This window comes from Adiantum capillus-veneris, chromosome 27 (genome assembly GCF_014529385.1).
Source record: "Adiantum capillus-veneris isolate H3 chromosome 27, ASM1452938v2, whole genome shotgun sequence".
In the NCBI taxonomy this organism is placed as follows: Eukaryota; Viridiplantae; Streptophyta; class Polypodiopsida; order Polypodiales; family Pteridaceae; genus Adiantum; species Adiantum capillus-veneris.
In genome coordinates, this window is record NC_140957.1 from 18,672,437 (window position 1) to 18,699,297 (window position 26,861).

The 26,861-nt window shown below is 43.5% G+C and overlaps 1 protein-coding gene across 2 annotated transcripts in view; it reads right to left on the reverse strand.

Annotated features, from left to right (window-relative positions):
• The window catches only part of LOC147421588 (alpha-mannosidase-like), a 68,129-nt gene that overhangs the window by 9,677 nt on the left and 31,591 nt on the right, over positions 1-26,861 (reverse strand). For both annotated transcript variants that reach the window (XM_086502448.1, XM_086502447.1), the window contains 15 exons: positions 16,518-16,583; positions 16,356-16,412; positions 16,041-16,260; positions 15,835-15,962; positions 14,946-15,008; positions 14,809-14,871; positions 14,650-14,721; positions 8,415-8,462; positions 8,219-8,338; positions 8,076-8,141; positions 7,751-7,863; positions 7,518-7,602; positions 7,325-7,435; positions 7,142-7,240; positions 7,026-7,073 (listed from right to left, as the gene is read on the reverse strand). In XM_086502448.1, the coding sequence (XP_086358574.1) occupies positions 7,026-7,073; positions 7,142-7,240; positions 7,325-7,435; positions 7,518-7,602; positions 7,751-7,863; positions 8,076-8,141; positions 8,219-8,338; positions 8,415-8,462; positions 14,650-14,721; positions 14,809-14,871; positions 14,946-15,008; positions 15,835-15,962; positions 16,041-16,260; positions 16,356-16,412; positions 16,518-16,583 (1,359 nt within the window). The remainder of the gene's footprint in view (positions 1-7,025; positions 7,074-7,141; positions 7,241-7,324; positions 7,436-7,517; positions 7,603-7,750; positions 7,864-8,075; positions 8,142-8,218; positions 8,339-8,414; positions 8,463-14,649; positions 14,722-14,808; positions 14,872-14,945; positions 15,009-15,834; positions 15,963-16,040; positions 16,261-16,355; positions 16,413-16,517; positions 16,584-26,861) is intronic.

Consider the following 26,861-nt stretch of genomic DNA (forward strand, 5'->3'; position numbering starts at 1 on the left):
ACAGGATGGTCACAAGCCGCGCATACTGCCGAGAGACCACTATGTACAAGCCAGCTCCCCACTGCTGTAGCTCTATGTGCAACCAACCACTAGAACAAAATGACTCACCGCGGCTGTTTGGTGTCCCACAACCTCCCTTAAAAAGCTGACAAGAACTCAGCTGTGAGACCCTCCTCTTGCCAATGAGGTGCTACAACAGGACGAGCCTCTCTCGATGCTGCCTGTATGTGACGTCCCAGTCGAACAGTGTACTAAAAAAAAAGGACACTTGGATGGTCAGCTGAGGCGAAAGGGTCCCTCCAAAACCACTCCAAGATCCCACTGCACTCGTGCCAGTGGGCAGCTCTCCCAAGCCCACAGCCTCCAGTGGCCAGTCTCACGAGCTGCTAGGTCAAGATCTATGACACGGGTCCTCCCACAAATGCCCACCACTCAGATCCTCTGAAAACAGCACTAGGCAACCTGTGGGGCATCTACTAAAACTCGGTGTAAACGACCCTCACCCTGTAGCTCGAAAAACAGGAAGGGTACAGTCTCTGAGCAAGCCCGAACTGCGATAAGGACCTCCAGTCACGTGAAGGCCCCATCCATCTAGGCGCTGCTAACTCGAGAGGTGTGAGCAACTCAAATGGTATTGCCTTTGTGATGTCCTAACACATGCTCTGCATCCCTCTCATGCCTTGTAGCTAGATGACGGTCCTCCAATCTCCTGCTCAGGCTAATTCTGTGCAACACTGTGAAAATCCATCTGATCGAAGGTCTCCAAGGGACTCCAGCCTGAGGTACTCTAGCACTAAGCCGCTAAAGCAAAAACTCCTTCCAGGGTTCCTCCCCTGGAAGCAATCTTCTGACAACAAACTTCCCAAGAAGGGCTTCGCTCTGCTGTGCTGGGTCTATGAACCCCAACCCCCCCTGAGAACAAGGTAGAGTGATGACCTGCCACGCCACTTTGGCTCGGGCTATCTGAGTGTCGCGCCCTGACCACAGGAAATTCCTGATCAGCCTCTCTATCTGGCTGATGCACGAACTCGAAAAGATCCAACAAGAAGTGATGTACCACATAATAGCCAACAACACCTGGTTGGCCACTACAACTCTGCCTGCCAAAGAAATTCGTGTGAAGCTCCAATGTAACAACTTCTTCCTAATGGACAAGAGGGGAGCAATCTACTGCTCAGGAGACAATTCCAAGCCAACCTAACAACCCAAGTATCAAACTGCAGTCCCTGGGGGAATCCATCCAAAACCCTCACCTGGCAGCCAATCAGGCGTACGAGCACTACCAACCACGAAAGCCACTATTTTCCTCCAGTTGATCAATGCGCCTGATGCACAACAAAAAGTCTCAAAAGCTTGCTCACACCTGTGAAGGTTGGCCTCCTGGCCCTCCAAGTACAAAGCAGAGTCGTCTACAAACTCAGCATCCAATAGCTCGTCGCCCCGAATAGGGAGCGCTAAGCCACGTAGACCAACCTGCTGTGAAACCAAAAATCTGCTCATCGCCTCAACATAGACCAAAAAGAGGAAGGGGACAAGAGGGCAGCCATGTCTGACCAAACGTGCTACGTGCACATCTAACCCTATGTGTACGTGGACAAGCAACTTCATGACAAGGGTTCAGTCCAGTTCAATCAATCTAGCCTAGGAAGTGTTCTGGCACCTTTGTGAGTCTGTTCACAGACCGTGCATGCCCAGGCACTTAGAGTAGATGCATATCCTCTGGTTGCACACAACATGATCATCAGCATTACCATCAGGAGCATTTTACACAGTGCAGAAAACCTATTTTTCCTATTTTTACCATTTTTCATTTATTATTTTTAAGTGACTTCTGTTGGGAACTGGGTAGGGAAATTTAGAACAGCAAGTATATAAGAAACCCTAGCGCTAGCATTTCTAGCAGAAGAGGCAGCAGGAACAAAATTTCAACAAGCACCTTCTCAGCAAGACCTTTCCCGGCGGTAAACCTAGCATTTTCAGCCAACAGACAGCCTAGCATTTTTCATCAAACCAGCCTTGACGTTTTTGCATTGCAGATCAGGCCCGCCGGTAGAAGAGTCCAGAGTCCAGCATAGCGTTTTTGCATCAAGCATCAAAACAGCCAACGTTTTTGCATTGCTGATCTGCCTCGGCGTTTTGCAGATCCACGGCGTCAGATCAGTCCATTGAGCCAACGTTTTCAATTTTCAGCATTGTGACTCCGCCATAGAACAACCAAAACCCGCAGATCTCACCTTCCCGCAGCAGATCCTCGCTGCACAGTCAGATCCACCTAAGTTTGCAAATTCAGCCCGGAAAACGCAGATTGTTTTCAGCGCGTCGTCGTCGCATCGTCGTCTCATCACCGTCGTCACCGACATAGAGTCAAAATTCAGCAGATACAAGATTTGCAGATTTCAACCATTAGCGTTTTCAGATTTCAGCCCGTCTCGTCGTCGTCAGCATCGTCGGCAAGTCCATTGCATTGTAGAGATTTGTGCAATCAATAGTAGACCACTCTCGCCATAGAGAGTGGGGCCTTCGGAGAGGGTTTGACAACTTTTTTGGTGTCGTATTCTTCTCTCTCTATCTCTCAGTCTCAGCACCTTCATTCACAGTGTTCACCACTTGTTTGTGTCCATTGCACTCTCTCACTAAAGGAACGGAAGGCTCTCCCTTCTGTAAGTAAAAGGAACCCTTGAGCACAGTTCGTCAGTTGTACATTGCAACTAAGAAATCTGAGTTTTTTCTCACTGAAGTTACTTATCTGGGTTATATCATTTCTGTAGAAGGCGTCAAGCTAGACCCCGCCAAGGTGGAGCAGGTACGTAATTGGGATTTGCCCAAGACTGCATATGATGTGCGTTCTTTTCTTGGTTTATGTCAAGCATATAGTTCGCACATAGAGAATTTTGCACGCATTGCCGCACCTATGACTGATGCTTTTAAAGGGGTAAAGACTCGCCGTCAGTGCGTGGATTTACCAGAGACAGCCATTGAGGCTTTCGCAGCTCTCAAGCTTGCGGTGACAAAAGCGTCGTTTCTCATCCTTGCCTCTTGGGATGACCCATTTGAGGTATGGACGGATGCGAGCAATGTCGCCATAGGCGCTGTGCTTCAGCAGCATGTCCGTCCAGGTGCTTTCCTTAGCCGGAAAATCAATAGTGCAGAAAAGAACTATTCAATTTATGATAAAGAACTTTTGTCTGTCATTCACTCTCTTTAGCATTGAAAGCATTTTTTGTGTGGTAGAGAGTTCACAGTTCGCACTGATCACCAAGCCCTCAAGTAGCTCCAGTCTATGCCTAGTACACATTGGAGTGATCGCCAAGCACGGTGGTCACAATTTTTTGAGCAATTTGGAGATTTGATTGAGTATGTGCCTGGAAAAGCTAACCATGTTGCAAATGTGTTAAGTCGCAAACGACAAATCCTGGCTCTTGAGTCAAGGTCCACAGTTTCTCTTCAGGGTGTGTCTTTTGACCGCATGAAGAACCAGTATGCGGATTCCGAGTTTGGTAAGCAATGGTTGCAGGCTCTTGCTTCCCAAGGGCCAAGCAACTATCTCATTCGTGATGGTTTGTTGTATTTTCGTCAACGTCTATGTGTGTTGCCCTCTCTCAAGACAACCATATTGCATGATGCACATGACTCTCTCACAGGTGGGCACAGGGGAATGAACACCACTTTGGAAAAAATAGAAAGATTCTTTTATTGGCCTAAAATGCGAAAAGATGTGTTTCGTTATGTCACACAGTGCACTATTTGTCAAAAAGTCAAAGCTCCTCGAAGTAAGCAGCAAGGCCTCTTGCTGCCGTTGCCTATTCCCGATGGACGTTTTCAAGATATTTCCATGGATTTTGTGACTAACCTTCCACCTAGTTTGCATTCAAGGAACACTCAATGTTTGACAATTGTTGATCGTTTCAGCAAGTTTTGCATGTTGATTCCTTGTAAGGCCACAATCACCGCACAAGATGTGGTGCGGTTGTTCATAAAGCATTGGTACCCCCTCTGTGGTTTGCCAAAATCGATTGTTTCAAATGGATGTTAAGTTCACGTCCAATTTTTTGCGCCCACTCTTTGAAATTTTTGGCACTAAGTTAAATCTTTCATCGGCTTTTCATCCACAGTCAGATGGTCAGACAAAGATTTATAATCAGTTGGCTTTTGATGTTTTAAAGTCATATATGCATGATCAGCAGTCTCATTGGGAGCTCTATCTCCTATTGGTTCAGGCTATTTTAAATGACTCTTTTTCCTCTGCCATTGGTCGAGCTCCGTATGCGGCAGCTTTTGGCCTTCCGTTCCAGTCACTTTTGACTCGCTCGGTCAGTCAAATGCCTGATGTAAATGCTAAAAGTCAGTCGTTGGATGAGATTTCTGAGAGTCTGAAGCTTCGGCTAAGCAAGGCTCAAGAATCTTACTCATGGCAGGGTAATAAGCATCGTCAGGATGTTTCGATCAAGGAAGGGGATTGGGTGTATTTAAGAATCATGAAGCAACGTCTTAAGCAAGTTGGAAAGAAATGTCCAAACTTGTCTTTTCGAATGTATGGTTCATTTCCAATCATTAAAAAGATAAATGAGGTTTCAATGAAATTGCAATTGCCTAACTCATGGTCAATGCACAACGTTTTCCATGTTTCTTGGTTGAAAGTGTTTCAGGGAACACCTCCAAAGGACATTTCGAAAGAAGAACCACCGGAGATCATCGATGAAGCTGAAGTCATGGAGCTGGAGCAAATGTTGTTGCATCGGTTTTGCCTTGGTTCAAAGAAGCAAGAGAGACAGTACTTTTTGAAGTTCAAGGATCGAGGAACCCACGAAGCAGTGTGGGTTGATGAAGAGTTTTTCAAAGACTATCGCGAGATGTTGGCAACCTATTAGGAAACCATGCAGATTGGTACCAGTACCTTACTTTAAAAAGGAGGGGATGTCACGTGCACATCTAACCTTATGTGTACGTGGACAAGCTACTTCACGACAAGGGTTCAGTCCAGTTCAATCAGTCTAGCCTAGGAAGTGTTCTGGCCAGGCACTTTTATAGATGCATATCCTCTGGTTGCACACAGCATGATCATCAACATTACCATTTTATTCTATCAGGACCTATTTTCCCTATTTTTGCCATTTTCCACTTATTATTTTTAAGTGACTTTTATTGGGAATTGCGTAGGGCAATTTAGAACAGCAAGTATATAAGAAACCCTAGCGCTAGCATTTCTGGCAGAAGAGGCAGCAGGAACAAGAGTTCAACAGGCACCTTCTTAGCAAGACCCTTCCCGGCGGTAAACCTAGCGTTTTCAGCCAACATACAGCCTAGCGTTTTTCATCAAACCAGCCTTGGCGTTTTTGCATTACAGATCAGCCCCGGCGGTAGCAGAGTCCGTAGCGTTTTTGCATCAAGCATCAAAGCAGCCAGGGTTTTGCAGATCCACGGAGTCAGATCAGTCCATTGAGTCAGCGTTTTCAGTTTTCAGCATTGTGACTCCGCCATAGAACCCCCCAACCTCGTAGATCTCACCTTCCTACAACAGATTCTCGCCACACGGTCAGATTAACCGAAGGCTGCAAATTCAGCCCGGAAAACGCAGATGCTGAAATCTGCGTTTTCAGTGCGTTGTCGTTGCATCGTCATCATCGCCATCGTCATCGACATAGAGTCAAAATTCAGCAGATACAAAATTTGCAGATTTCAGCCATTAGCGTTTTCAGATTTCAGCCCGTCTTGTCGTCGTCGACAGCCTCAGCAAGTCCATTGCATTGTAGAGATTTGTGCAATCAATAGTAGACCACTCTCGCCATAGAGAGTGGGGCCTTCGGAGGAGGGTTTGACAACTTTTCTGGTGTCGTATTCTTCTCTCTCTATCTCTCAATCTCAGCACCTTCATTCACATTTTTCACCACTTGTTTTTGTCCATTGCACTCTCTCACTAAACGAACGGAAGGCTCTCCCTTCTGTAAGTAAAAGGAACCCTTGAGCACAGTTCGGACCCACGGGACTAGATCTGACTAGACCAGGTAAACTCGGCTACACCACTCCTGCTAGATAGGGACGAGAGGGACTAGACCAGCTAGACCACTCCTGCTAGATAGGGACAAGGGAGACTAAACCAGGACAAGGCGAAGCTGGACTAGACCAAACTGAACGAGGAAGAAACTGGACCACACAAGCAGACTAGACTAGACCAGGCGAGGGTTGCACCAGCTAGCTCCTCAACCAAGTATGCACCGAGTACAATGGAGTGAGACTTCACTTGAGGTCCCACCGAGCGTGCCAAAATGAGAGCACCTGTAGCGGGGAAAGTGTGTCGTGCTCTCTACAGTGGGTGCTCCTCAGTGCAGTATGCAAGAAACCTCACTCCAACAAAAAGAAAACATCACACAGAAATGGAACAACAACTCAAAGCACAACAGTAGACTCAGACTCAATATGGCTTGATAAACTCATAGAACTATATAGACTCTGGCTGGCAGCACACTCAGCTCAAAGCCCAGCACTCCAGGGCACAATGGGGGTGTCGAGGCTCCAATGTGCAAGGACGGTGCAAAAACTCCAAACTCAAGCCTCAAGACGCTCTACCTTAAAAGTGGATGATGACAATGATATCTCCAACCACTGGAACCAACGGCTAGTAGATATCCCAACCCAGCTAAGCCTATCTCCAATTTGAGGTGGCGGTGATCTGGTCACGGTGTCCACTAAACCACCATCCGTATCACTTGCCATGTGTCACTGCCCAAGCAAGAGTCCCTTCTGACCAGCTGTAACTAACTGCCCGTCCAATGTCAATGACACTGTAGCCCTGCTACAGAGAGTACATACAAGTGGATATTGCAGAGTCCTATGCAGCTGCAACTCACACACAACTTTTGAGAAAAAGAAAGAACGAAAGAAAGAAAGCTTTATTAGCGTCTTCTAGAGGCTGAACTCAGCCTATGAAGCAGCTTTACATGCATCCATGCCTTCTAAACACCATAGCTTTCAGTACCAATTGCAATATTTTTGCAAATAAACGACACAGAAACCAAAGCCTCATTTACCTCATAAAGGTGCGCAAGGCGAAGAAGAATCTGGCCATCTTTCAGCTCCTGTTCAAAAAGCAAACTTGTAACCCTCTGTGAAATAGGCTAAATTTACTGACTTAGCCAGAAGATACCTGCAAAGTAATAAGTGCCACATTTTCAGGCAAGCTGTAGACATCACTCATTCCTGAGAAAAACGGGGAACGTGTGCTGGTCCAGCTTTCACCAGGATCCTGCCATTTCACAAGAAGTATCGATAAATACCAAATTTTCAAGCACTTGCACTCATCAATATTCTCATGTTCGACTTCAGTTACCATGGTTGTGAATGAAAGGTGCAGTGGAGAATAAACTTGTTGTCCCATGGAGCGACGCCATCTTGAACCCTTCTTTAAAGGGCTAACGTTTAAGAACAACTTGCCTTGAACCTTCCGCAGACATCAAAAGCTACAAATAAGATGAATGTACTCTTGTATCCAAAAAAGAAATGATCTATAGCAAGTGACTTACAGTTAATCCCTCACAGTCAGTTTCAATGCACACCATTTCATTAAGAGGCTCACCAACTCCCCTACCATCATCATAAAGCAGTCGTCTGCTTCAAAGGAAAAATTTCCAAATTATGTTCATATTTTCACACCTTAGACACGACTCAGTATCTTTAACGAAATGAGAACTCCTAACATATTGTTTGGCATTGACCACTAGCTTCCAGTTTTCAATGTTGTGAATGAGCTACAAACCTATGAAGCATAACTTCAAGCTGCCCATCTTCAATGCTTGAACCCCCTGTGGCCCGATCTACTAGAAGTGAGAGCTCTATCTCAGAATCTTTTATGTACATTCCAAGGTTTAGCTGCAGAAGGAGAACAAAACATTCGAAGAATGCAAAAAACTTGTTTCCAGAATAGACAAGAAATAGAATGTAATAGTCTGAACAACAGCATGATGAATTAATAAATCTCTACAAGAGAATAACAGAACCATAAGCCTGGGTCCCAATGACTCTAAAGACTCATTCAAAGTTGCACAGAGATTTCTGCTGAGATAATTTGTGGCGAGTCTTACAGGATAGTAATTTCCGGCCACTGGCTCATTGACCTCCAAATTCCAGTCTGCTCTGTAGTTTTTAGTCTATGAATACACAAACAGAGTCGGTAAAGTCTTGGCTTAGTGATACTATGCTTACACCTTTTTTAGTTCTCACTTACTCTTTTAATGAAATCTCGGCCATTGGAGTCCGTATAAAACGTACCACTGCTGTTGATATTAGAAGCAAATCGCAAAATTACATCTTTCCCAACATTGTCCTCCAAAGGAATGGGACCTACCTGAAATGAGACAACTTTTACATGCTTCCATGTCCACTTAAACACGTAGAAAGTCAACAACAATAGAAGACATTACCACAAATTCCACCTCCGCATAATCTTTATCTTTGTACAATCGCGATACCTGGATAATTCCAAGACAGAGAAAGATTGATTTATCTAGAGCACCTTTGGTGGTGGTCCGTTTTCTTAAGGCATATAATATGTTTCGGCTTATCCAGTGGGCCAGAAAACCATGTAGCACGTTCCTTTAGAATACTGTGGAGATTGACAAACACACATTCAAGCATACCATAAATCAAACATACACATTCAGCTATATCACTGAACACTTCTTGTGTCTCTCTTTATGCCTGGCCGTTCTTGGCACTGACCCTCAAGATGCCATAGTCCCTACCACCTACCCCTGTAACTCGTTCTAGTGGTGAAGCGAGCATCTTCGTCTTCTGCAAGTGAGCTTGGCTCAACCTTGTTGGCAATGATTGATTACAAAAGTCCCCTCTTAATGGTCTTTATCTTTAGCAGAGGAATTCCAAAGAACGAGCAAGACTTGTCGAGCAAACCAAAAATCGAGCAAGACCAGCCAATCAAAGAGGATAGCATACATAGCACTGTAAACTCTTGGTACATTTTGACTACAATTAATTTCATGTGAAATTTCATAAAGTAAGCAAACACTATAAAATTTGCTCATTATATTCCTCTACATCTAGAGGCATCACATTTCTTCACATATGCAAAAAAAACCAAATTTTCTCATAGGTGTGCACATTCCATCTCTCTCTCTCTCTCTCTCTCTCTCTCTCTCTCTCTCTCTCTCTCTCTCTCTCTCTAAGGCACGCACACGCACACACACACACACCAACATATTCACAAATATTTCCCAAAAAGCATATTTTTAATATTGGCCATACATGAGGAAATAAATAAATTAAAATGCATCTTTTTTGTAAACAATTATAGAAAATTATAGTAAAATACTTCAAAGTGTTGAAGCTAATGTGTACAAGGTAGTGATAGATCGTGGCAATAAATGTAAACATGGCCATGCTAGGAACTTATTGCCTCCATTTGTAAAGGGAAGGACTCGAACGATTGGTACGGGGCCATTGAAGTCGCTCTGACAGGATAAAGCCAACCTGTTGTGGAGTAGCGGGTTGTTGCTTTGATTCTTCTTCTTCTTCTTCTTCTTCTTTTTCTTCTATCAATAATCAAAACTTAAACTCCGTCTACATAAACCAAAATTTTGAAAAATGGTACCGTGTGGTCAAGAAAACGTTTTGCCTCCACATAAGGCCTCTAGTACACTTCAATTGGCTGAATTCTAAATCACACCCCAAGACAACCGCTTCAATGCATTCTCGAGAAGACTCTTGTATGGGTACTACTTCCTAGCTCTCTGGTGGAAGGATCAAGGGATGGCTTGTGCAAGGCATTTTTGGATCTAAAGGACATCCGCAACATTTGCATAGGGCATTTGATGACAGAGCATTGGTGACATTTGGCTTTAGCTAGTAGGCATGGATAAGGAGGAGGAGGAGGAGGAGGAGGCAGAGGAGGTGATGGTTGTTAGGGGCAAGAGGCAGAGCACTAGGAACATCCACTAGGAAATTTGTATACCATCTAGTAGCGGTGGAGGTGAGCATGATGTAGATGTATCGCAGCTCTTTACATTCTATAATGTGTTCATGTGTGTTGATCTAAATGGTGAGTGAGAATACTACGAGAACTCTTATTTGCTTTGCCAAGCAAGCCTTTCATAATGCATCTTGATCACCTCTAGGCTTCTACTTGACTTTTCATGCAGGTTGCCTCTCTCTACTTTTCTCGCTCGTGTGAAATGTCCACTAGAAAGCAAAGTTAGAAGCGTACTTAGAGCCGTTTTGCACGGGAGTGGGTCAAAAGTTAGAAGGTCACTTAGAGGTGTTTCGACCCCTACAAGCGCAACTGTGGAAGGTTAGGTGCGGATGGGCAGTGGGTCACTCTGCCTAGTTTCATAACTCCGCCTAAATGGATGGAGTTGCAAACCTTACCGAGGACGCTCACTCATGAGTGTGCAAAAACCAAGGTTGAAGATGCGGATAGTGTTAACTACAACAATTTCTTGTGGGAAACACCTCCCTCTTATATAGTAGTATGCAAGATATTTCTATAGCAAAAGAGAAGAAAACAAGTTCATAATAATGGATATTGTCATCTCATCATCTAATAAAGTCAAGAGTTACCAGGGAACGGCTAAATCCATGCCTGGAACGCCGGAACGGCGTTCCGACCGGCTGGCAAAGCTTGGAACGTCCCGGAACGGACTGCCGTTCTAACAGTTGGACTCAAACCAGAACGGACGACCGGAACGGACTCGGAACGCCAGAATGGAAAAAAACGGGCAGTTTCGGCCAACTGTTCCCTAGTAACTCTGCAGGATTTATCCTTACCTTTTTGTATGGCTGCTTGAGCCTTTCCCTCTTTGCCATTTGTAGCTACTAGAATCTTTATGGTATTTGTCACCTTCAGTCTTTTAAGTTTTGGTATTGTGGTCACTGGTTTGCTCCCCTTGTAGTCTCGACTCTCGACTCTCATTATGGTATGTCACCTTTGGTTTTTTCGTAGCACCTTGGCGGCCCCTGTTAGCCATAATTAATTCCAAAGTGTTATCTCTGACTACTACTCTTGCAATTATTTGAGAGCATTGTGTATGGGCATTGTGTTTGCTCAATGTTGTGTATGTGCTATGTACTATGGGCACCGCACATCCCAATCAAGTCGTAATAAGGTTGAATGGTCTTCGAATCGTGTTTTTTGTGGGTATTAGAGTCAAAAGACTCTAGTACTACTTGTATTCAAACACATAACCCTAAAAGAACAATATTTGGGTGTTTTTTTAGCCTCCCGTTCCGGGCCCATTCTCGTTCCCCCGTTCTACAGGGAGGCCCGTCGCCGTTCCCGTTCCGCGTTCCGGGTAACTCTGATTAAAGTGATGGCCCTTTGGTGCTTCTGGATGGCACTGAACTGTGCAGCCTCCGAGTCAATAGCATTAAGAGTAATAGCCTTCTAGTCTGTACCAAGTGCCGTCTTTACAGCTTCTAGCCTAACGCAAGAGTCATGAGGGGATGTTGCCAACAATAATTGAGGGAGTCAGGGCCATGGAACAAAGGTTACTGCCAATGTGCAGAGTTTGCTCGTCGGAGGGCTCCTGCACAGAGTTTACTAGTCGAGTCCTGCTACAATGGAGAGATTACTGACCACAGGTGGTTGTCACGCAGAGGGATGTTGGAGGAAGGAGTTGTGTGGGGCAGCGCGAGGAGTTGGAGATCGAGGGGATTTTGAGGAGGCTAATGAAGGGAATTAGAGGGACAGAGGCGCTTCTAGATGCACTGGTCCCAATATAGTCTGACGCCCCTTTCGGTACTTCTTTCTATATCACTTTACCAAGGTACCATAGCCGAGCTTGTCTCTCTAAACTTGGAAAGGAGAATGTTTTCCCCACTCACACCAATGGCTAGCAAGAAAAATTGTGCTCACGAAGAACAAGCTCATTTCCCCATTGGAGATAGAAGTGAAAGCTTGGAAGGAGATGGAAGAAGAATGGAGAGAAGTGAAAATAGTCTCTCTCCGCAAGCAAGAGGAGAGGGAGAGGAGATAAAAAGAGGAGAAAGAAAGTCTCCAAGAGAGAATTTCTCTTCTCGAAGGCACTATTGCTACCCTTATGACAAAAGAAGAGAGGGAGATACCCACCGACAAGAAAGCCATTGCAGGGAGCATTGAGAAGAAGCTCGATGCCATTGCAGGGAGCATTGAAAAGAAGCTCGATGCCCAAAAGAACGGATGGGTCGAGATTGTCAAGAAGAACCTCAAGCAAGAGGCAAGAGAGGAAGCCGAGAAGTCGATTGAAGTGGCCAAGACAGAGAAGACCAAGGAGCATACTCCCACCCCAACTATCATTAACATTGGAAGAAGAACGGTATTAAAGACCGTGATGATGTGGATGAGGAAGTTAAGGAGATGGGGGTGATAGCACCGACACATACCAAAGCATGGAGGGTGGAGAAAAAGAAAACAGATATAGGCACATTCTTAGTCAAAATAAGGGCACTAATTTTGTGTTTCCCCTCAATGGAAGCAAAGGAGTTGCCAACTTTAAAGAATACATGTCTTTTTAGGAGAAGATCTTACCTTGGCACACCTAGCACACATGATGGAGGTCATGCCAGAGATCAAGGCGGCAAGGGAGAAGGGGAAGGTGGCTTTCTACAGAAATGGCTGCATTGTGATTATGGAGAGGCGTACCACATGACGATGCAAGACTCATGGGGGTCATCCTTCACAAACATTCACTGAGTACCTTCCGGCGCCTTGTGCGGCGAAAGAAGAGAGCTTACCTAACTCAGCTAGAGAGAGATTTATATCAATTATTCTTGAGCCAGGACTCGAGTGAGGCTTGAAAATTGTTTCCTAAGCACTCCCCAACACCAGCAACTACATCTACAAACATATGGGGTGAGTATGCTACTTCTCTCTACATGGCCCCAGACCAACAATGCCCACACACTTGCACTTTCTGTACTGCACAGATGGTAAAGAAGGCTATTGATAGGACGAAGACTTGGAGTCTGGAGAGCATATGACCATGATGGCTTGGTAGCTGAGCATTTTTTACATGCGAAGGATATTTTGGCTGGTTTTCTTGCATTGACGAGGTTTCCCTGATACTTGGAGCATATACCTATTTTCAAATCTAGGGACCCTACTTTGCCTGGGAGTTACCGTACTATCATGATTGGACACTCACTAGCCAGATTATATGCATCCAACATTAAGCATGAGCTCAGCACATGGGCAGAAAGAGAGGGCATCCAAGCACCAGGCCAAGATGGCTTCAGGAGGGGTTTCTCTACCCTACATCACATTCTCACACTACGAGCTAATATTGAGGAGGGCAGATTTCATGGGAGGAGGATTTATTGTAGCTTTGTGGATTTCCGCAAAGTTTTTGATACACTTGCGAGGGGCAGATTGATGCACAAACTGCAAGAGTGGGGAGTGTCGTAGAGCTGATATGGGGGATCATGCCCTTGTACAAGACAGTTCCAGGACAAGTGCAGATGCCCCAGGGGATGTCAGGGATTATTCACTCCACCATTGGAGTGAAATAAGGCTACCCACTATCCCCCACTCTTTTTGGCATGTATGTTGACGAGGCTTTAGACTACATAGAGAGGGAGGATGACAAAGGAGCATGGTTGGCACATACATGGATACCCCTAGTGTTGTATACAGATGATATTGTGCTTATTTCAGATTCACCATCTTCATGCAACGCCATCTTGATGCTTTACACACATTTGAACATAATATTGGTATGTCTGTTAACCTTATGAAGACCAAGGCTATAGTATTCAATATTACAGAGCAATGGGCTAGGCAATCAACACCCAGGTTTACTTACGGAGAGGACAGAGTGGAGATACAGATATGTACACTTATCTTGGGGTGGTTTTTAGTGGCCCGATTTTCTCCATGAGGAGAACGGCAAAGACTAGACTACCTAGAGCATACGCACCTTTGAGAGGTTTGGAGAGGATGTGTTCACAAGTTCAGTTCCACGAGCTTCACAGCAAGCTATGGTTTTTTGATAGTCTGCTTGCCTCAACTATGCTATATGGAGTGCAGATATGGGGACCCTCCGTAGATCATCATAGTCGTCCGCATGGAGGTACAGATGGGTGGCCAGACATGGAGAGGCCACTTATCTCCATGATCTCCGTAGTTAAGCGTAGCCTTACCAATCATGAGCTCCATGCTACTGCTTGTCCGTTGTTGATGAGCAACATTGAGCACCTCCCCAAGGTCCCAATCTCATGAACAACATTTCCTTCAGTCATCTTCAACTTGCCAGTGACAAAGGCCTTAGGCCCTTGTCACACTAGGGTGCCCACCCCATCTTGATACCCACCTTTTACAGCTCTAGTAGTGTTTCTGTTTAGTTAGTTTCTTTCTTTCTTTTTATCAAGACATTGTATCAAATCCACCATGATGTAACTCTCTGGTCTCATAGGTCAATATGGCCTTTAGAAGACATCATTTCATTTACTTTTTTTTCGAACTCTAGGGAATTATTAACATTTTTGTATGTTGTGACTCGTGAGATAAGGTATTTTTCAAAAAGAATAACAGTAAAATACAGATGGTACAATTTTGAGTTGACAAGACCATTTCCTTATAATTTATCACTCCACTCAAGCGTTAAAGACATGTCATTGCAGAATGTTGGCAAGATAAAGTTTTTAATAACTTCTCTGTGAAAAATATGATACCTGAAAGATCCAGGGAGTAAACTCTTGCCAAACCTCATGCACTAAGGGACCGGTTATGATAGAAGTGTTTACCTGTTAGGAGAAAAAAAAAGTTATAAAAAAAATGGAGAGATTGCCTTAAGCTTCCAAATAACAACCTTGCACGAGCATTGCACTCACATGGGTATTCACAAGGGTTGGAGATTGGACAGCTGGCCTGAAAATATATGCACCATCTGTACCCTTGAAGATAAAAGAGAGGAAAATTTAAGAGAACCAAATCACATACATGCATTTATACGGATTGCTTAGCATACCTCTCCATCCAACCCCGTATGCCCTCCATAATAAGAACATGCTTCTTTTACAAGAACTTTGGTCTGCCACCGAACAGACAAGTTTCATTAATCATAAGAAAATGAGATTCTACGTCATGTGATGAGCAGAGATATTTTTCTCTTTTGTGCTCAAGTATGTGCACACTTTACGTGTTGCACTATGTTCATTGTCCATATAAAACCATTAAATTCAGGCAAAATGACTCAGACTTTATGAGCACATTGACTGTTTTTGAGTTTTTGAGCTCCACAGAAATTTATGGAGGTGTCATTAGATGTAAAATGTTATGGGAGAAATTTTGTGATGGTTGGAATTCAAAGTCAATAAATGTTATGGTCTAATCACAATCAAGTACAATGATGTAAGTACCTAAAAATGAGATCACCTTGACCGTGTAAGCTGGTCACTAGTGTCAATAAAAAGCATTCTGGGAGGTCATTCTCTAAAGAGTATAGTAGACACCAAAAAATCATATTCAAATGTGTATTTTTTTATCACTATCAGTAGTTTTGCAGCTTAATGCTCATTCCCTTAAAATTCTCATCCTTTAACTTCCTCTCTAGACCACCTAGCCCACATTCACATGACTATTCCATAAATGGACACTTACATGTCCTGGAACTCTTCTATGTCCCAAAAATTTCCAATAATATAGGGCTTTTGTGTCCTTGATTTATTTATGAAAGAGTCTAAAAAATGTAATTAACTACCATGTGGCTGCTAGAAAAACGAACATAAGGTCCACTCATCAATTCACACTAAACAAGTTTTGCCTTATCTAGACACACCTCCAATTCCTTGTTTTTTGCAGTAAAAGAAAAGAGAAGAGATTTAGAGAAACGCGTAGCAAAGTTTTTCATCACTCACTCCAGATTTTGTTTCCGCAAAAGCGCTTAGGGCACCATTCTCATCAAATGTCATTTGTGAACTGCCAGGTCCAACAGTCACAGCTGTTCCTTTTGGCAGCACCTCAACAGTAGAGAGTGATGCTTGTCCTAATCATGGAGAGTTTATTCATTAGAGCTATTTATCTCCGCAAAAAAAAGAAATGGCAGCTACTTTCAGATACAAACCTTGGCTGTTTGAAGCTGACACAAGATAAGTATTGAACCCAAGGGCAGGTACCGTAACAGGAAATACAAGCCAATAAGCAGGTGTTAATTCTGGTGACACGCCTAGGTATGCTTGCATGTATTTGTTCCGCAATTGTTTGCTTATGTTGCTAATAGGGAGCAGTTGAGATGGAATTAAAATCCCTGCCGAGTCAGTCACTTGTACATGTTCATTATTAACCTGAAAGATGACAAAGAGGAATTTTCACTGGAAAATTTTTTTTAAAAGCCAAATCTTGGATAAAGCCACACACGTTCGTCAATGAATAATCTAACCGGGAGACGAATGTAATCTGTACGGTTCCAGCCTAGGGCATTGTATACAACTATCACCTAGACATCACAATAGAAAGAAACCCAACATAAGGATTTGTGAGTAAATGTAACAAAACGATGATTATCATAATTAAACATATTGAGTGAGACATCTTGACTCACCAGACTTTTATTTGTTTTCATGAAAGATTCTGACATCGGACAATAACTTATGTTTAGGAGAGGACACTGTTCATAAGAAATAAACAAGGAAAGAAAGATTAAGGCTCAAGCAGCTTCTTTTATCCATAACAACCAGGCACCATATGAGTGAATTCTTAAAGTCCGTTGAATAGAATGTGTTAAAGATAACAGCAGGAAAAAGGGAAAAGAAACAGGCACTATATTTGAGACTCTGCAATTTTTCACCAAAGACAGGCTAGAAAGAGTTGATAAGGAGGATGAGAAGGCAAAACATGTGGTTACATTCATGTCATTATCAGCATCAATTACAGAGTACAGGAGGATTCGAGATACTTTCTACATGAAAAATTTTATGCTTGGCTACAGGATTGGGGCATGGTCATCCATATCTTAGAGAACTACACTTGAATGATTTGGGGCTATGGTGACTTTCACGTGACACAGGCAACAGCAGGCTCTATGTACAGCAACCACTCACTTTTGGTGCTAAGGATTAATGTATGGATAAACATAATCACTGCTCATAAGTGATTCCTGTTTTTAAGACTTGCACTTCTTATGTAGAATCAAAGTTTGGTTTGGAATTTGCGCCTTTTTAGTACAAGCCCTCACCTCTCTTTTAAGGAAAGTGAATTGCCCTACACTAGTCATACCATGAGTGAGGATGCTCAGCAAAGCAGATGTTTGTTGTAAATGAGTGGGCAAGGTAATGAAGGTGTCACAAAGTGGTGACGTAGCATGTCCTACCACCCGACAGACAAGCGGACGCTGACGTGGCAGGCAGTACGGAGCCGCAAAATGCGCTGACATGGCTGACTGTCCCTTGTATTAATAAATAAGTCCTAAAGGTCTCACTACTCGGAGCATTTGGACGCAGAGTTTGAGAGCGAGCACCCGCGAGAGTTGTACTTTGCTCAAAGATTAATACTTAAAAAAATACCGAAAGGGGCGCCAATGGGGCCAATCTCTCTTAGCACGGAACTACACCGGGCCGTGTCGACTCTTGAATTGTGAAGTATTTTGAAGTGAATCTCTATTGTGTCGAGACAGAATCTAGACTTGGGGTGTCCCAGTTTGTTACAGTGGTATCAAAGCATGTGGATTTCTCTTCTATCGGAAAATCCGATCCTTCTTCTCGCAGCACCTATGGATACCGAAAAGAATTAGTCGACCTCTTCTGCCACCGCTCAGGCGGGAGGAGGCAATAGGGAAAATTTAATCGACTTAGCAGAGAAGGAGTATGGGCCACCCCGGCCCACACCTCATGGAGATGCAGCATCAAGAGCAGGTAATTGAGTGCGCAAAGCAAATGCTTCAGTTTGCCAAGGATCCCCAAGATGCAAAATTTTTGACCCAGCAGTCAATGGCTAAATTGCATACCCAGTGGGAGAAAGCCATCGAGCCACCAATCAAACCGGCAATCAAGAAACCTCCTACTCCGAGGATGTTCACTAAAGAAGAAATCCATGATGTGGTCCAAACCCAAATCAATCAGCTTCTGGACACGAAGAAGCCATCGAAGAAGCAATTGAAGAAGCGCAAGAAGGGGACTGACTACCCCGGTTACTTGGGCCGTCAATCTCTTTTGCATCTACACAAAAACAGAAGAAGCATGTACGTTTAGAAGGACTACCCAGTTCTTCTTCCGACAGTTCTTCTAGCTCTTCCTCTTCCGACTCGAGTGAGGAGGATAGAAAAGGCAAGAAACGACGCAAGAGACAAAGCTTTGGAAAGAACAAGAATAAGGCAAAGAAGATCAGATACCGCCAGTTTCTAACAGTTCTACGGAGGAGTCATCCTCTAACAGTTCAGACTCCGACAATCATATACTTTTATAGAGCCAATCAGTAGCATTTCCTCGAAGATAAGAACTTGAAGACAAAGGAATTTAAAGAGGGTGGACAGTCATTGAAATTTGAATCTTTTTCTAGATTTCGAGATGCTCCGAGAGCTTTGGCTTTCATTCAATAGTTTGATATAGCCTTCTCCGGAGGGCATTACTCAGAGCACTCCAAGATCAGGAGGCCAGAATCGTTTTTGAAGGGAAATGCTCGAACATGGTGGTCCACTCTTCTTCTGAGGAAAGAAGCTCCTACCAAGTGGATGAAGTTCAAACGGCTCTTTATTTCTTCTTGGTTGACCGAGGAGTACGAACGAGATGTGAGAACCGTTGGAACCGTCTTCAGATGACCAAGGGTGACGCTTTCGACGCATATTGTGAGGTTTTGGGATTCTTTTCTATTGACCTCTTCGTTTAAGAAGGTCACTTTCAAAGAACACATTGAGCAGTTTTGTTGCGGACTCCCTACAGAGATCCGAGATTACTGTCTTGAACAAAAGTTTGAGTCTATACAACAACTAATGGGGTATGTTAAACAGGGATTCTCGATACATTCGGGGAATTTGACCTACCCCACTGATAAAGTTTTGACTCAGAAGATCAGACAGACCTCAACCAACGATAATAGAAAGAAGAAGAATTCCCAGAAAAAGAAAGATGCACGACCCCGATTGACTGCGAAAGAGAGAGTCGACTATTTCAAAGAGGGGAAGTGTTTTGGTTGTGGGGAACAAGGGTACATCTCCGCAAAGTGCCCCAAAAAGGCACAACGAGGACAGACTAAAGACAGGCCAAAGAGTCCTAGAGCAGGGGAAGAACGTGGCAGAAAAGGCAAGATGAAAGCAGGACTGGTACCGGATTGCATGGGAACAGACCCAAGCCAAATGAATGAAAGTACGGAACTTTGCCGCGCATGGGGCAAAGTAAAAGATCAGGAAGCCCTTATCTTCTTTGATGGAGGAGCCAAGGCCAACTTCATTTCACCTGAATTGGCAGCTCGACTTGAGATTACGCCCGACAGATGGGGCCACCGACGAAGGCACTTCTAGCGGCGCCCGGACAGGATGTAGCTATTACACCTGTCATTGGCAACTTCATTTGCATTGTCAGGGGTATTTAGGACACAAGGACTTTTAAGTCCTCCTAGGAATCCCTTAGTACAATAAGAACAACGCCGTGGTCGACTATCGGGCCAAGAAAGCGACTTTGACCAATGAGAAGGGTAGGAAAATTGTACTTGATGTAAAATTGAAGGGCGAGTTTCTCCCTATTGTATTGGCTTCGGCCATTTCAAAATTAATGAGATCCGGTCTTTTTGTTTACTCGATCTATTTGAAAGAACTGAATGATGAACAACGAACGAGCATGTCTGAATTAGACAAAACGACAAGAATTTCTGCACACATGCTAATTGTTTCTCAGAAGGCTTGCCAGGCGAGTTACCTCCATCTCATCTTGAGGACCACACTATTGATCTGATTCCTGGAACCACACCATCGAACCGGCCACCTTACCGTGTTAGTTGAGCCCAAAATGAAGAAATCATGAACCAAGTGAAAGACCACCTTGAAAAGGGTCTCATCCAGCCTAGTACTTCACCTTATTGTTCTCCGGTTTTATTGGTACTAAAGAAAGACGGATCTTGGAGAATGTGCATTGACTATAGAGCTCTCAATAAAATCACCATCAAGAACAGATTCCCGATTCCAAGGATCGATGATATTCTTGACAAACTGCAGGAATCCTCTTATTTCATCAGGATTGATTTAAAAAGCGGATATCATCATATTAAAATTGCTCCAAGAGATGTCTACAAGACGGCCTTTTGGACAAGCTTTGGTTTATACAAATTTTTGGTGATGCCTTTTGGACTTACCAATGCTCCATCAACTTTCAACCAAATGATGGATAGGATTTTCTGAGAACATCGATCTTTTGTGGGCACTTTCTTTGATGATATTATCGTTTTCTCCAAGGATGAAGCACAGTATCGACACCATCTACTATAGGTCTTTCAGGCATTGCGTGATCATAGATTGGTAATTAATGCCAAAATAAGCGAGTTTTTCTCGTCAGAGATACATTTATTGGGACACATCGTCTCAACAGCAGGAGTACACATGGACCCGGCCAAAATTGAGACTATGCGCGATTGGCCTGACTTTAAGAATGTTCATGAAGTTAGAAGCTTTTTGGGCTTGTGTTCTTACTACCGGCGGTTCATTCGGAAGTTTGTAGAGATAGCTTCGCCTTTGCACTTATTGACTCAGAAAGGAGTCCCTTTCTCGTGGGGACGGACAGAGGTGACTGCCTTTCAAACACTTAAGAAGAAATTGACTACTGGACCAGTATTGGCTTTGCCAGACTTGCAAAAGCCATTCGAAGTTTATTGTGATGCTTGTGGTCGTAGTCTGGGAGCGGTCTTGATGCAAAAAGGCCATGTGAAAGCAGAATGCTTATGAAAGCAGAATGTTTTCAAGGCCAGCATTGGTAGCACAAATTTATGAGAAAGAGCTATTGGCAGAGATCCATGCTCTTACTCAATGGCGACATTAATTTACGGTCTTTACTGATCATCAGAGTCTACACTACTTGTCACAGAAGCAGCTTTCGGAAAAGCAGATGTAGCTCCAGATTGTCCATGTTCAGGGGCAAAAAAACTTAGTGGCAAATCCATTGTCTCGAAAGCCCCTCGTTTTGGCTATTTCCGTGATACATCGCAGAAGCTTCAAGGATATGGTTGACCACTACGCCACCGATCCGGTTTTACCGATGTTTTTACTCAGATACAGAATGGGAAGATAGTGCCAGGATATTCCATACAGGATGGCTACTTGATGAAGAAAACAATGTTGTGTGTTACACAGCCTTTGAGGGAAAAGGTTTTGACAGAGTGCCATTGTCCACCATTTACGGGTCACCGCAGCATTGACGCCTCCTTGAAGGGGTGGAGCGTTCTTTCTTTTGGACGAGACTCAAGAAGGATGTGGACCACTTTGTTCGTAGTTGTTTAGTATGCTAGAAGGTCAAGTTTGACATGCATAAAGCACAAGGATTACTACAGCCTTTATCCATTCCCACGCGCCCCTGGGAAAGTATTGCAGTGGATTTAATCTTTGATCTTCAGAAGACACAGAGTGCGCAAGACGACATTTGGACTGTCATAATTCATTGACAAATTTAGCAAGCAAGCTCACTTCATTCCAGTAAAGAAAACAGTCAAGCCGGACCATTTAGCAAGACTGTTCATTGCATATATATTTCGATTACATGGCATGTCTGAGATAAAAGTCTCAGATAGAGATCCCTGATTCACGAGTTTGTTTTGAAGGGCTATTTGGGAGAACATTGGCACACGGTTGCAGTTCTCTTCATCATTCCTTCCGTAGATAGATGGGCAATTTGAGATCGCAAATTCAGTTGTTTTGGATTTATGGAAGTCTTACATCTCTTATCAAAAGACTCAATGGGAAAAAAAATTGCCTTTGGTGGAATTTGCCTACAATAACACGGTACACTCGTCAACGGAGAAGACGCCATTTGAGATAATTGAAGGTGCTCATAAGGTTTTGCCCTTTCTAAATACTAAAGACAAGATTTTTGAAGCTGACTAGTACACGAGGGACTTGGACACTGCTTTTGCCAAGGTCCACGAGGCTTTAGAGAAGTCTCAAGTACGACATAAGAAGGCAGCAGATCGACATCGACGAGACTTGAAATTAAAGGAAGACGATTGGGTGCTCTTACGTTTTGAGAAGGCACGCCTAAGAAAACGAAAGGGAAAGGAGCGGCTTTTTCCAAAGCTTAGCATGAGGTAATATGGCCCTCTCCAGATTAAAGAAAAGATAAATGATGTCTCCTTTCGACTCAAGCTGCTTGATACTTGGAAGATTCAGAATGCATTCCATATGAGTCTCTTGAAACCTTTTAAAGGTGAGGTGTCACTTGATGGGGAGCCTAATAAGCAACCCGAAGTGGAAGAGAGCAAGGAGATACTCGTTTCTGAACAGATTTTGGCACACAAGGAAAGAAAAATGAAAGGTAAAGTGATTCGGCGGTTCTTAGTTAAATTCAAGAACTATCCGGTGTTATATGCGAAGTGGATGGAGGAGGAGGACCTAGCAAATACTCCTTAGATTTCAGAACTTTACCTTGAAGCATTCGGTTTAAACATGTTTACTTCGAGAGACCTCGTCGATCAGCAAGGTTGAATTTGGTACAGAGGGATTGCACAAGAGGAGAGTCATTCCGCTCCTTTGTTACAGATTACTTGGATTGAATAGTCATTGATATCCCTTTGGGTTTCAAGGATACTGCTTGGCTGACAATATTTTGCAGTATCACTTTATGAAATGGAATTCCCGAAATTGAACATGAATGATTTGTACTATCTTATTTGACTTGTTTGAGTGCAAGAACTGAAAGACGAAATGACTGCAGCATTTTGAGCTCATTGCTAGATGTGTCGTGTCTAGTGTGTCAATACTTAGATTCAGTGTCTGTTGAATAGTTTATGGCTTGTCTGTTTTGTAGGCGTAATCAAGGGCGATAACAATTCTTTCAAGAGGGGGGTATGTCACAAAGTAGTGACGTGGCATGCTTATCGCCCAATAGGTTGATGATGTGGCACTGTGACATGGCAAACAGGCGGACGCTGACATGGCAGGCAAGCAGTACGGAGCCGCAAAACGCATTGACGTAGCTAACTGTACGGATGCCGCTTTTTGCACTGACAGAGCTGTACAAAAATCTGCCAGAAGCGCTGGCTGCTTTTTGGACTGTATGCTTTTGAGTTAGAAGCTTTTGAGTTTACTGTTTTTAGGGCTCTACCTTTGGCATCCCTTGTATCAATAAATAAGTCCCAAGGGTCTCACTTCTCAGAGCATCGGACGTAGAGTCTGAGAGCAAGCACCCGCGAGAGTTGTAATTTGCTCAAAGATTAATATAAAAAGAAATACCGAAAGGGGCGCCAATCTTTGAGGCCAATCTCTCTTGGCATGGAACTACGCTGGGCCATGTCGACTCTTGAATTGTGAAGTATTTTGAAGTGAATCTCTATTGTGTCGCGACAGAATCTAGACTTGGAGTGTCCAAGTTTGTTACAGAAGGTGTCTAAAGATGCCATGGATGAAGCAGAAGTAACCCTTGATGTATGAAGTCAGTATAGAAACAATTAGAATCATGAGCGCGACGAATGTTTGGGTGAGGTAATGTCTCCTGCTTGGTGGTAATGGTAGAGATATGTGCATGTAGTAATAGTAATGGATACATATTATCGGCTCTAATGGGGGGGAGGGGGGGATGATACATAGAGTCCATATTACCCACAGGTTCCGTGGGTTAAGAGGATTCACGCACAAACAGACACACTTTTTTTTGGTGAACCTATCTCTTCTTAAACTCCATATTGTATAAGACATGGCCACCAAAAATGGGTGATGCACATCAAAAGCTAGAAACAGTCAAAGAAAGCCTAAAATTGTTGAAGTGAAATGTTTCCCAAATGGAAACAACCACAAAGAGACTAGAGAAGCTGAGCATAAAAGTATACATAGGGCAAAATTGAATAGCTTCTGCCAAAATGAAATGCCTGCTAAAGTTGATTGCATATATAATAAAACACCCCAAAGAACCCAGGAACGCACCCCATTAAGAAATATGTCATACACTGAGAATGGTGGATTCAATTGGCCAAAAATCCACAAGAGTCTTCCAAACGACCATGAGGGAAACGATATCGCAGCCTCTGTGTACACGCAAAAATTCTTAAGCATGACAACAATGCCATAATGTATGAGGTATTGTTTCAACACGTTGTCGACAACAACAACATAAGGAAGAAGTAGTGTGCTAGCGTGCCGAAAAGACCTCGACAAGAAGAGTACCTGTGAGACATTGCCAAAAGAAAACCCTCTGTTTGAGAGGCAATTTACACTTCCAAGCCTTTCGTAAAACACTTTTCCTTCGAGGAAGAGGTTTGTCTGGATTCCATAATCAATTACTATGTTACGAAATCCAAGGGGGGTAATGAGCAAGCGATATGCATTGGAAGTAATAAGTGAATGAAAACCAAATGAGAAGCTTCTAGTCACCACTCTAGAGGGATCACCAAGCTAGCAAGATTATCGTATTGCAATGGCTAGTTGCACACATAGATGCAACGGTGGGAGTATGGCTAGTCTACACTAGATACCCTTTGTTTACCTTCGATATGGCATCTAAAGAGTCAACGGTACTACTCAAGGGATTGCCTCAGACAATTTGGCTCATGATTCTTTTGTGACGGTCTCTGTAACGGGAAGGCACCACATGCCAACTCAAAGAGAATAGACTTTTAGCACTTCAAACAATTAACTGAGAGAGAGAGAGAGAGAGAGAGAGAGAGAGAGAATCCACACGACACGGAGTGGCGGAGCTCCACTCCCAGACGGCACTGGCCCCAAACCCTGACACCCCTTTCAGTATTTCTTTATATTGCTCCAACAAGGTACAACTCTATGGCCCTACTCTGCTTCACCCGTGGGTAGAACCCAAACAGAGAGCCATGCACACTTATTTAAAGGCCCTTGGCCTACCAAAAGCATCTCACATGAAAAGCACTAAATCCAAAAACATCTAGTCTAAAATTTAGCGCCAAAAACGATGGTCTGTGTTTTGCGTTGCCACATCAACATGCTCACGCCGATGTAGGGTTTTAGGCCCCTCGGCCACTATCTATAAGTTGGTCGGGTTAGGATTTAATCCTAACCACTTTCTCTTTTAGGCCAATCGGCCGACTTCAATTTGTTGGTCTTTTCTTCTTCTTCTTCTTCTTCTTCCGTTAGGGTTTAGGCCCCTCAATTGGGATCTGCATGTTAGCTAGGGTTAGGACCAGAGAGTACTAGCCCTAATGATCAACACATCAACAATTTCCCCTCTTGAAAGAAGAGTAATTGTCCGTGATTACATCTGCAAAACTCAATCAAGTTCGTTCAGAAATATCCCAAGGTCAATCACGAGGGTCATTCAGTTTTGTCATTCCATATCAAAGATCTTGATATTCTGGCATAGCAAGGTTAGCCATCACACCCAAACCGCGATGATATTTAAAAGGGCGTCTCGATGCACTAAAGTCGCATACCCACGCAATCTCACCCAATTTTGAAATATTCACTAGTTGACACATCACGATGCAACACAGATGATGCAAATTACAGAACATAAAAACATACAATCGTCGATGAACACTCCTCCCAACCAAAAGGTCTCAGGCCATGAGATATTCAGCAGCTCCCTCATCACTCCCCCGTAAATAACCTAAAAAGGTCCAGCCCATGAGATGTAGAGGCCTGCTACAACCAAACACTCTCGAGACCTGCAGCTTACATCGTTCAAAGGTTCCACGACTAACATGAATACTCCAACCCGAGCCATGCAGATATTCAGACAATATCAAGCACAATTCTTCAGACAAAGGTCCAAGCCATGAGTGATCTAAAAGTTTTCCAGAATCGCTGAAACCAACATCCAAACCAGAATCAAGCAAGCTCAATCGGCACCAATACAAGTTCAAAACATATAAATCCATTTCTAACAAATTCCAAACAGTATTCTCAATCAAAGCTTCTCAAGAAAAATTTCAAGCAAATGTTTCTCCTCTGTTTCCAAAAGAGTGGATGTCCAGCTCTAGGCTCCCAAATGCTTTCAAATGCATGTTCCTGCCTCCTATTACCTGCCATCTGCACACAAATAAAAAGAGCTTCCAAATACATTATTTAACACATGCTGAAGCTTTTTGCAAAAGCCCTAATTTTTTAATAAAAACCCTAATTTTCCAAAGTTATTGAAATAAAAATCCAGTCATGCCAACGTGGCAAGGCTCATCGAGAGGATCAACTTTGACTTCTATTGCAAATCCAAATTCTCAACTCTTGAATGTTTTTCGAACTTTCTAGGGTAAAAACGAACTCTTGATTCTTCTTCTCCTCCTCCTCTTGCCGTTTCTTCTTCATCCAACTTCATAGCTTCCATTTGTAAGTTGATGTAGGACCGGTTTACTCGTCAGAACGGCAAACGACTAATGCAAGAACCATAAAGCTTTCCTTTCATATCTCTCTCTCTCTCTCTCTCTCTCTCTCTCTCTCTCTCTCTCTCTCTCATGGAGGTCCCTAGACAACTTATGCCACATGTGGTGGGATATAGATGGGAGACAACCCACAAGACACTCGCGAGATTTGAACATGGGAGTAGAGGTTCAAGAGGAGCAGCAGTGCTATTTAGGGAGGAGTTACAACCACTACTACATATTGTACAGAGAGATCATCATGCTAGATACATGTGGGTGAGGCTGAGAGTTGACACAAGCCGATTTCTATACGTTGCCATATGTTACTTCCCCCCCAATGCGTCAGTATACGCTGCATCTAGAGGATAACCGCCTTTCTCTATACTAGATGATATATGGGAGTTTTCTAGGGATGGTGATATCATCCTCCTAGGGGACT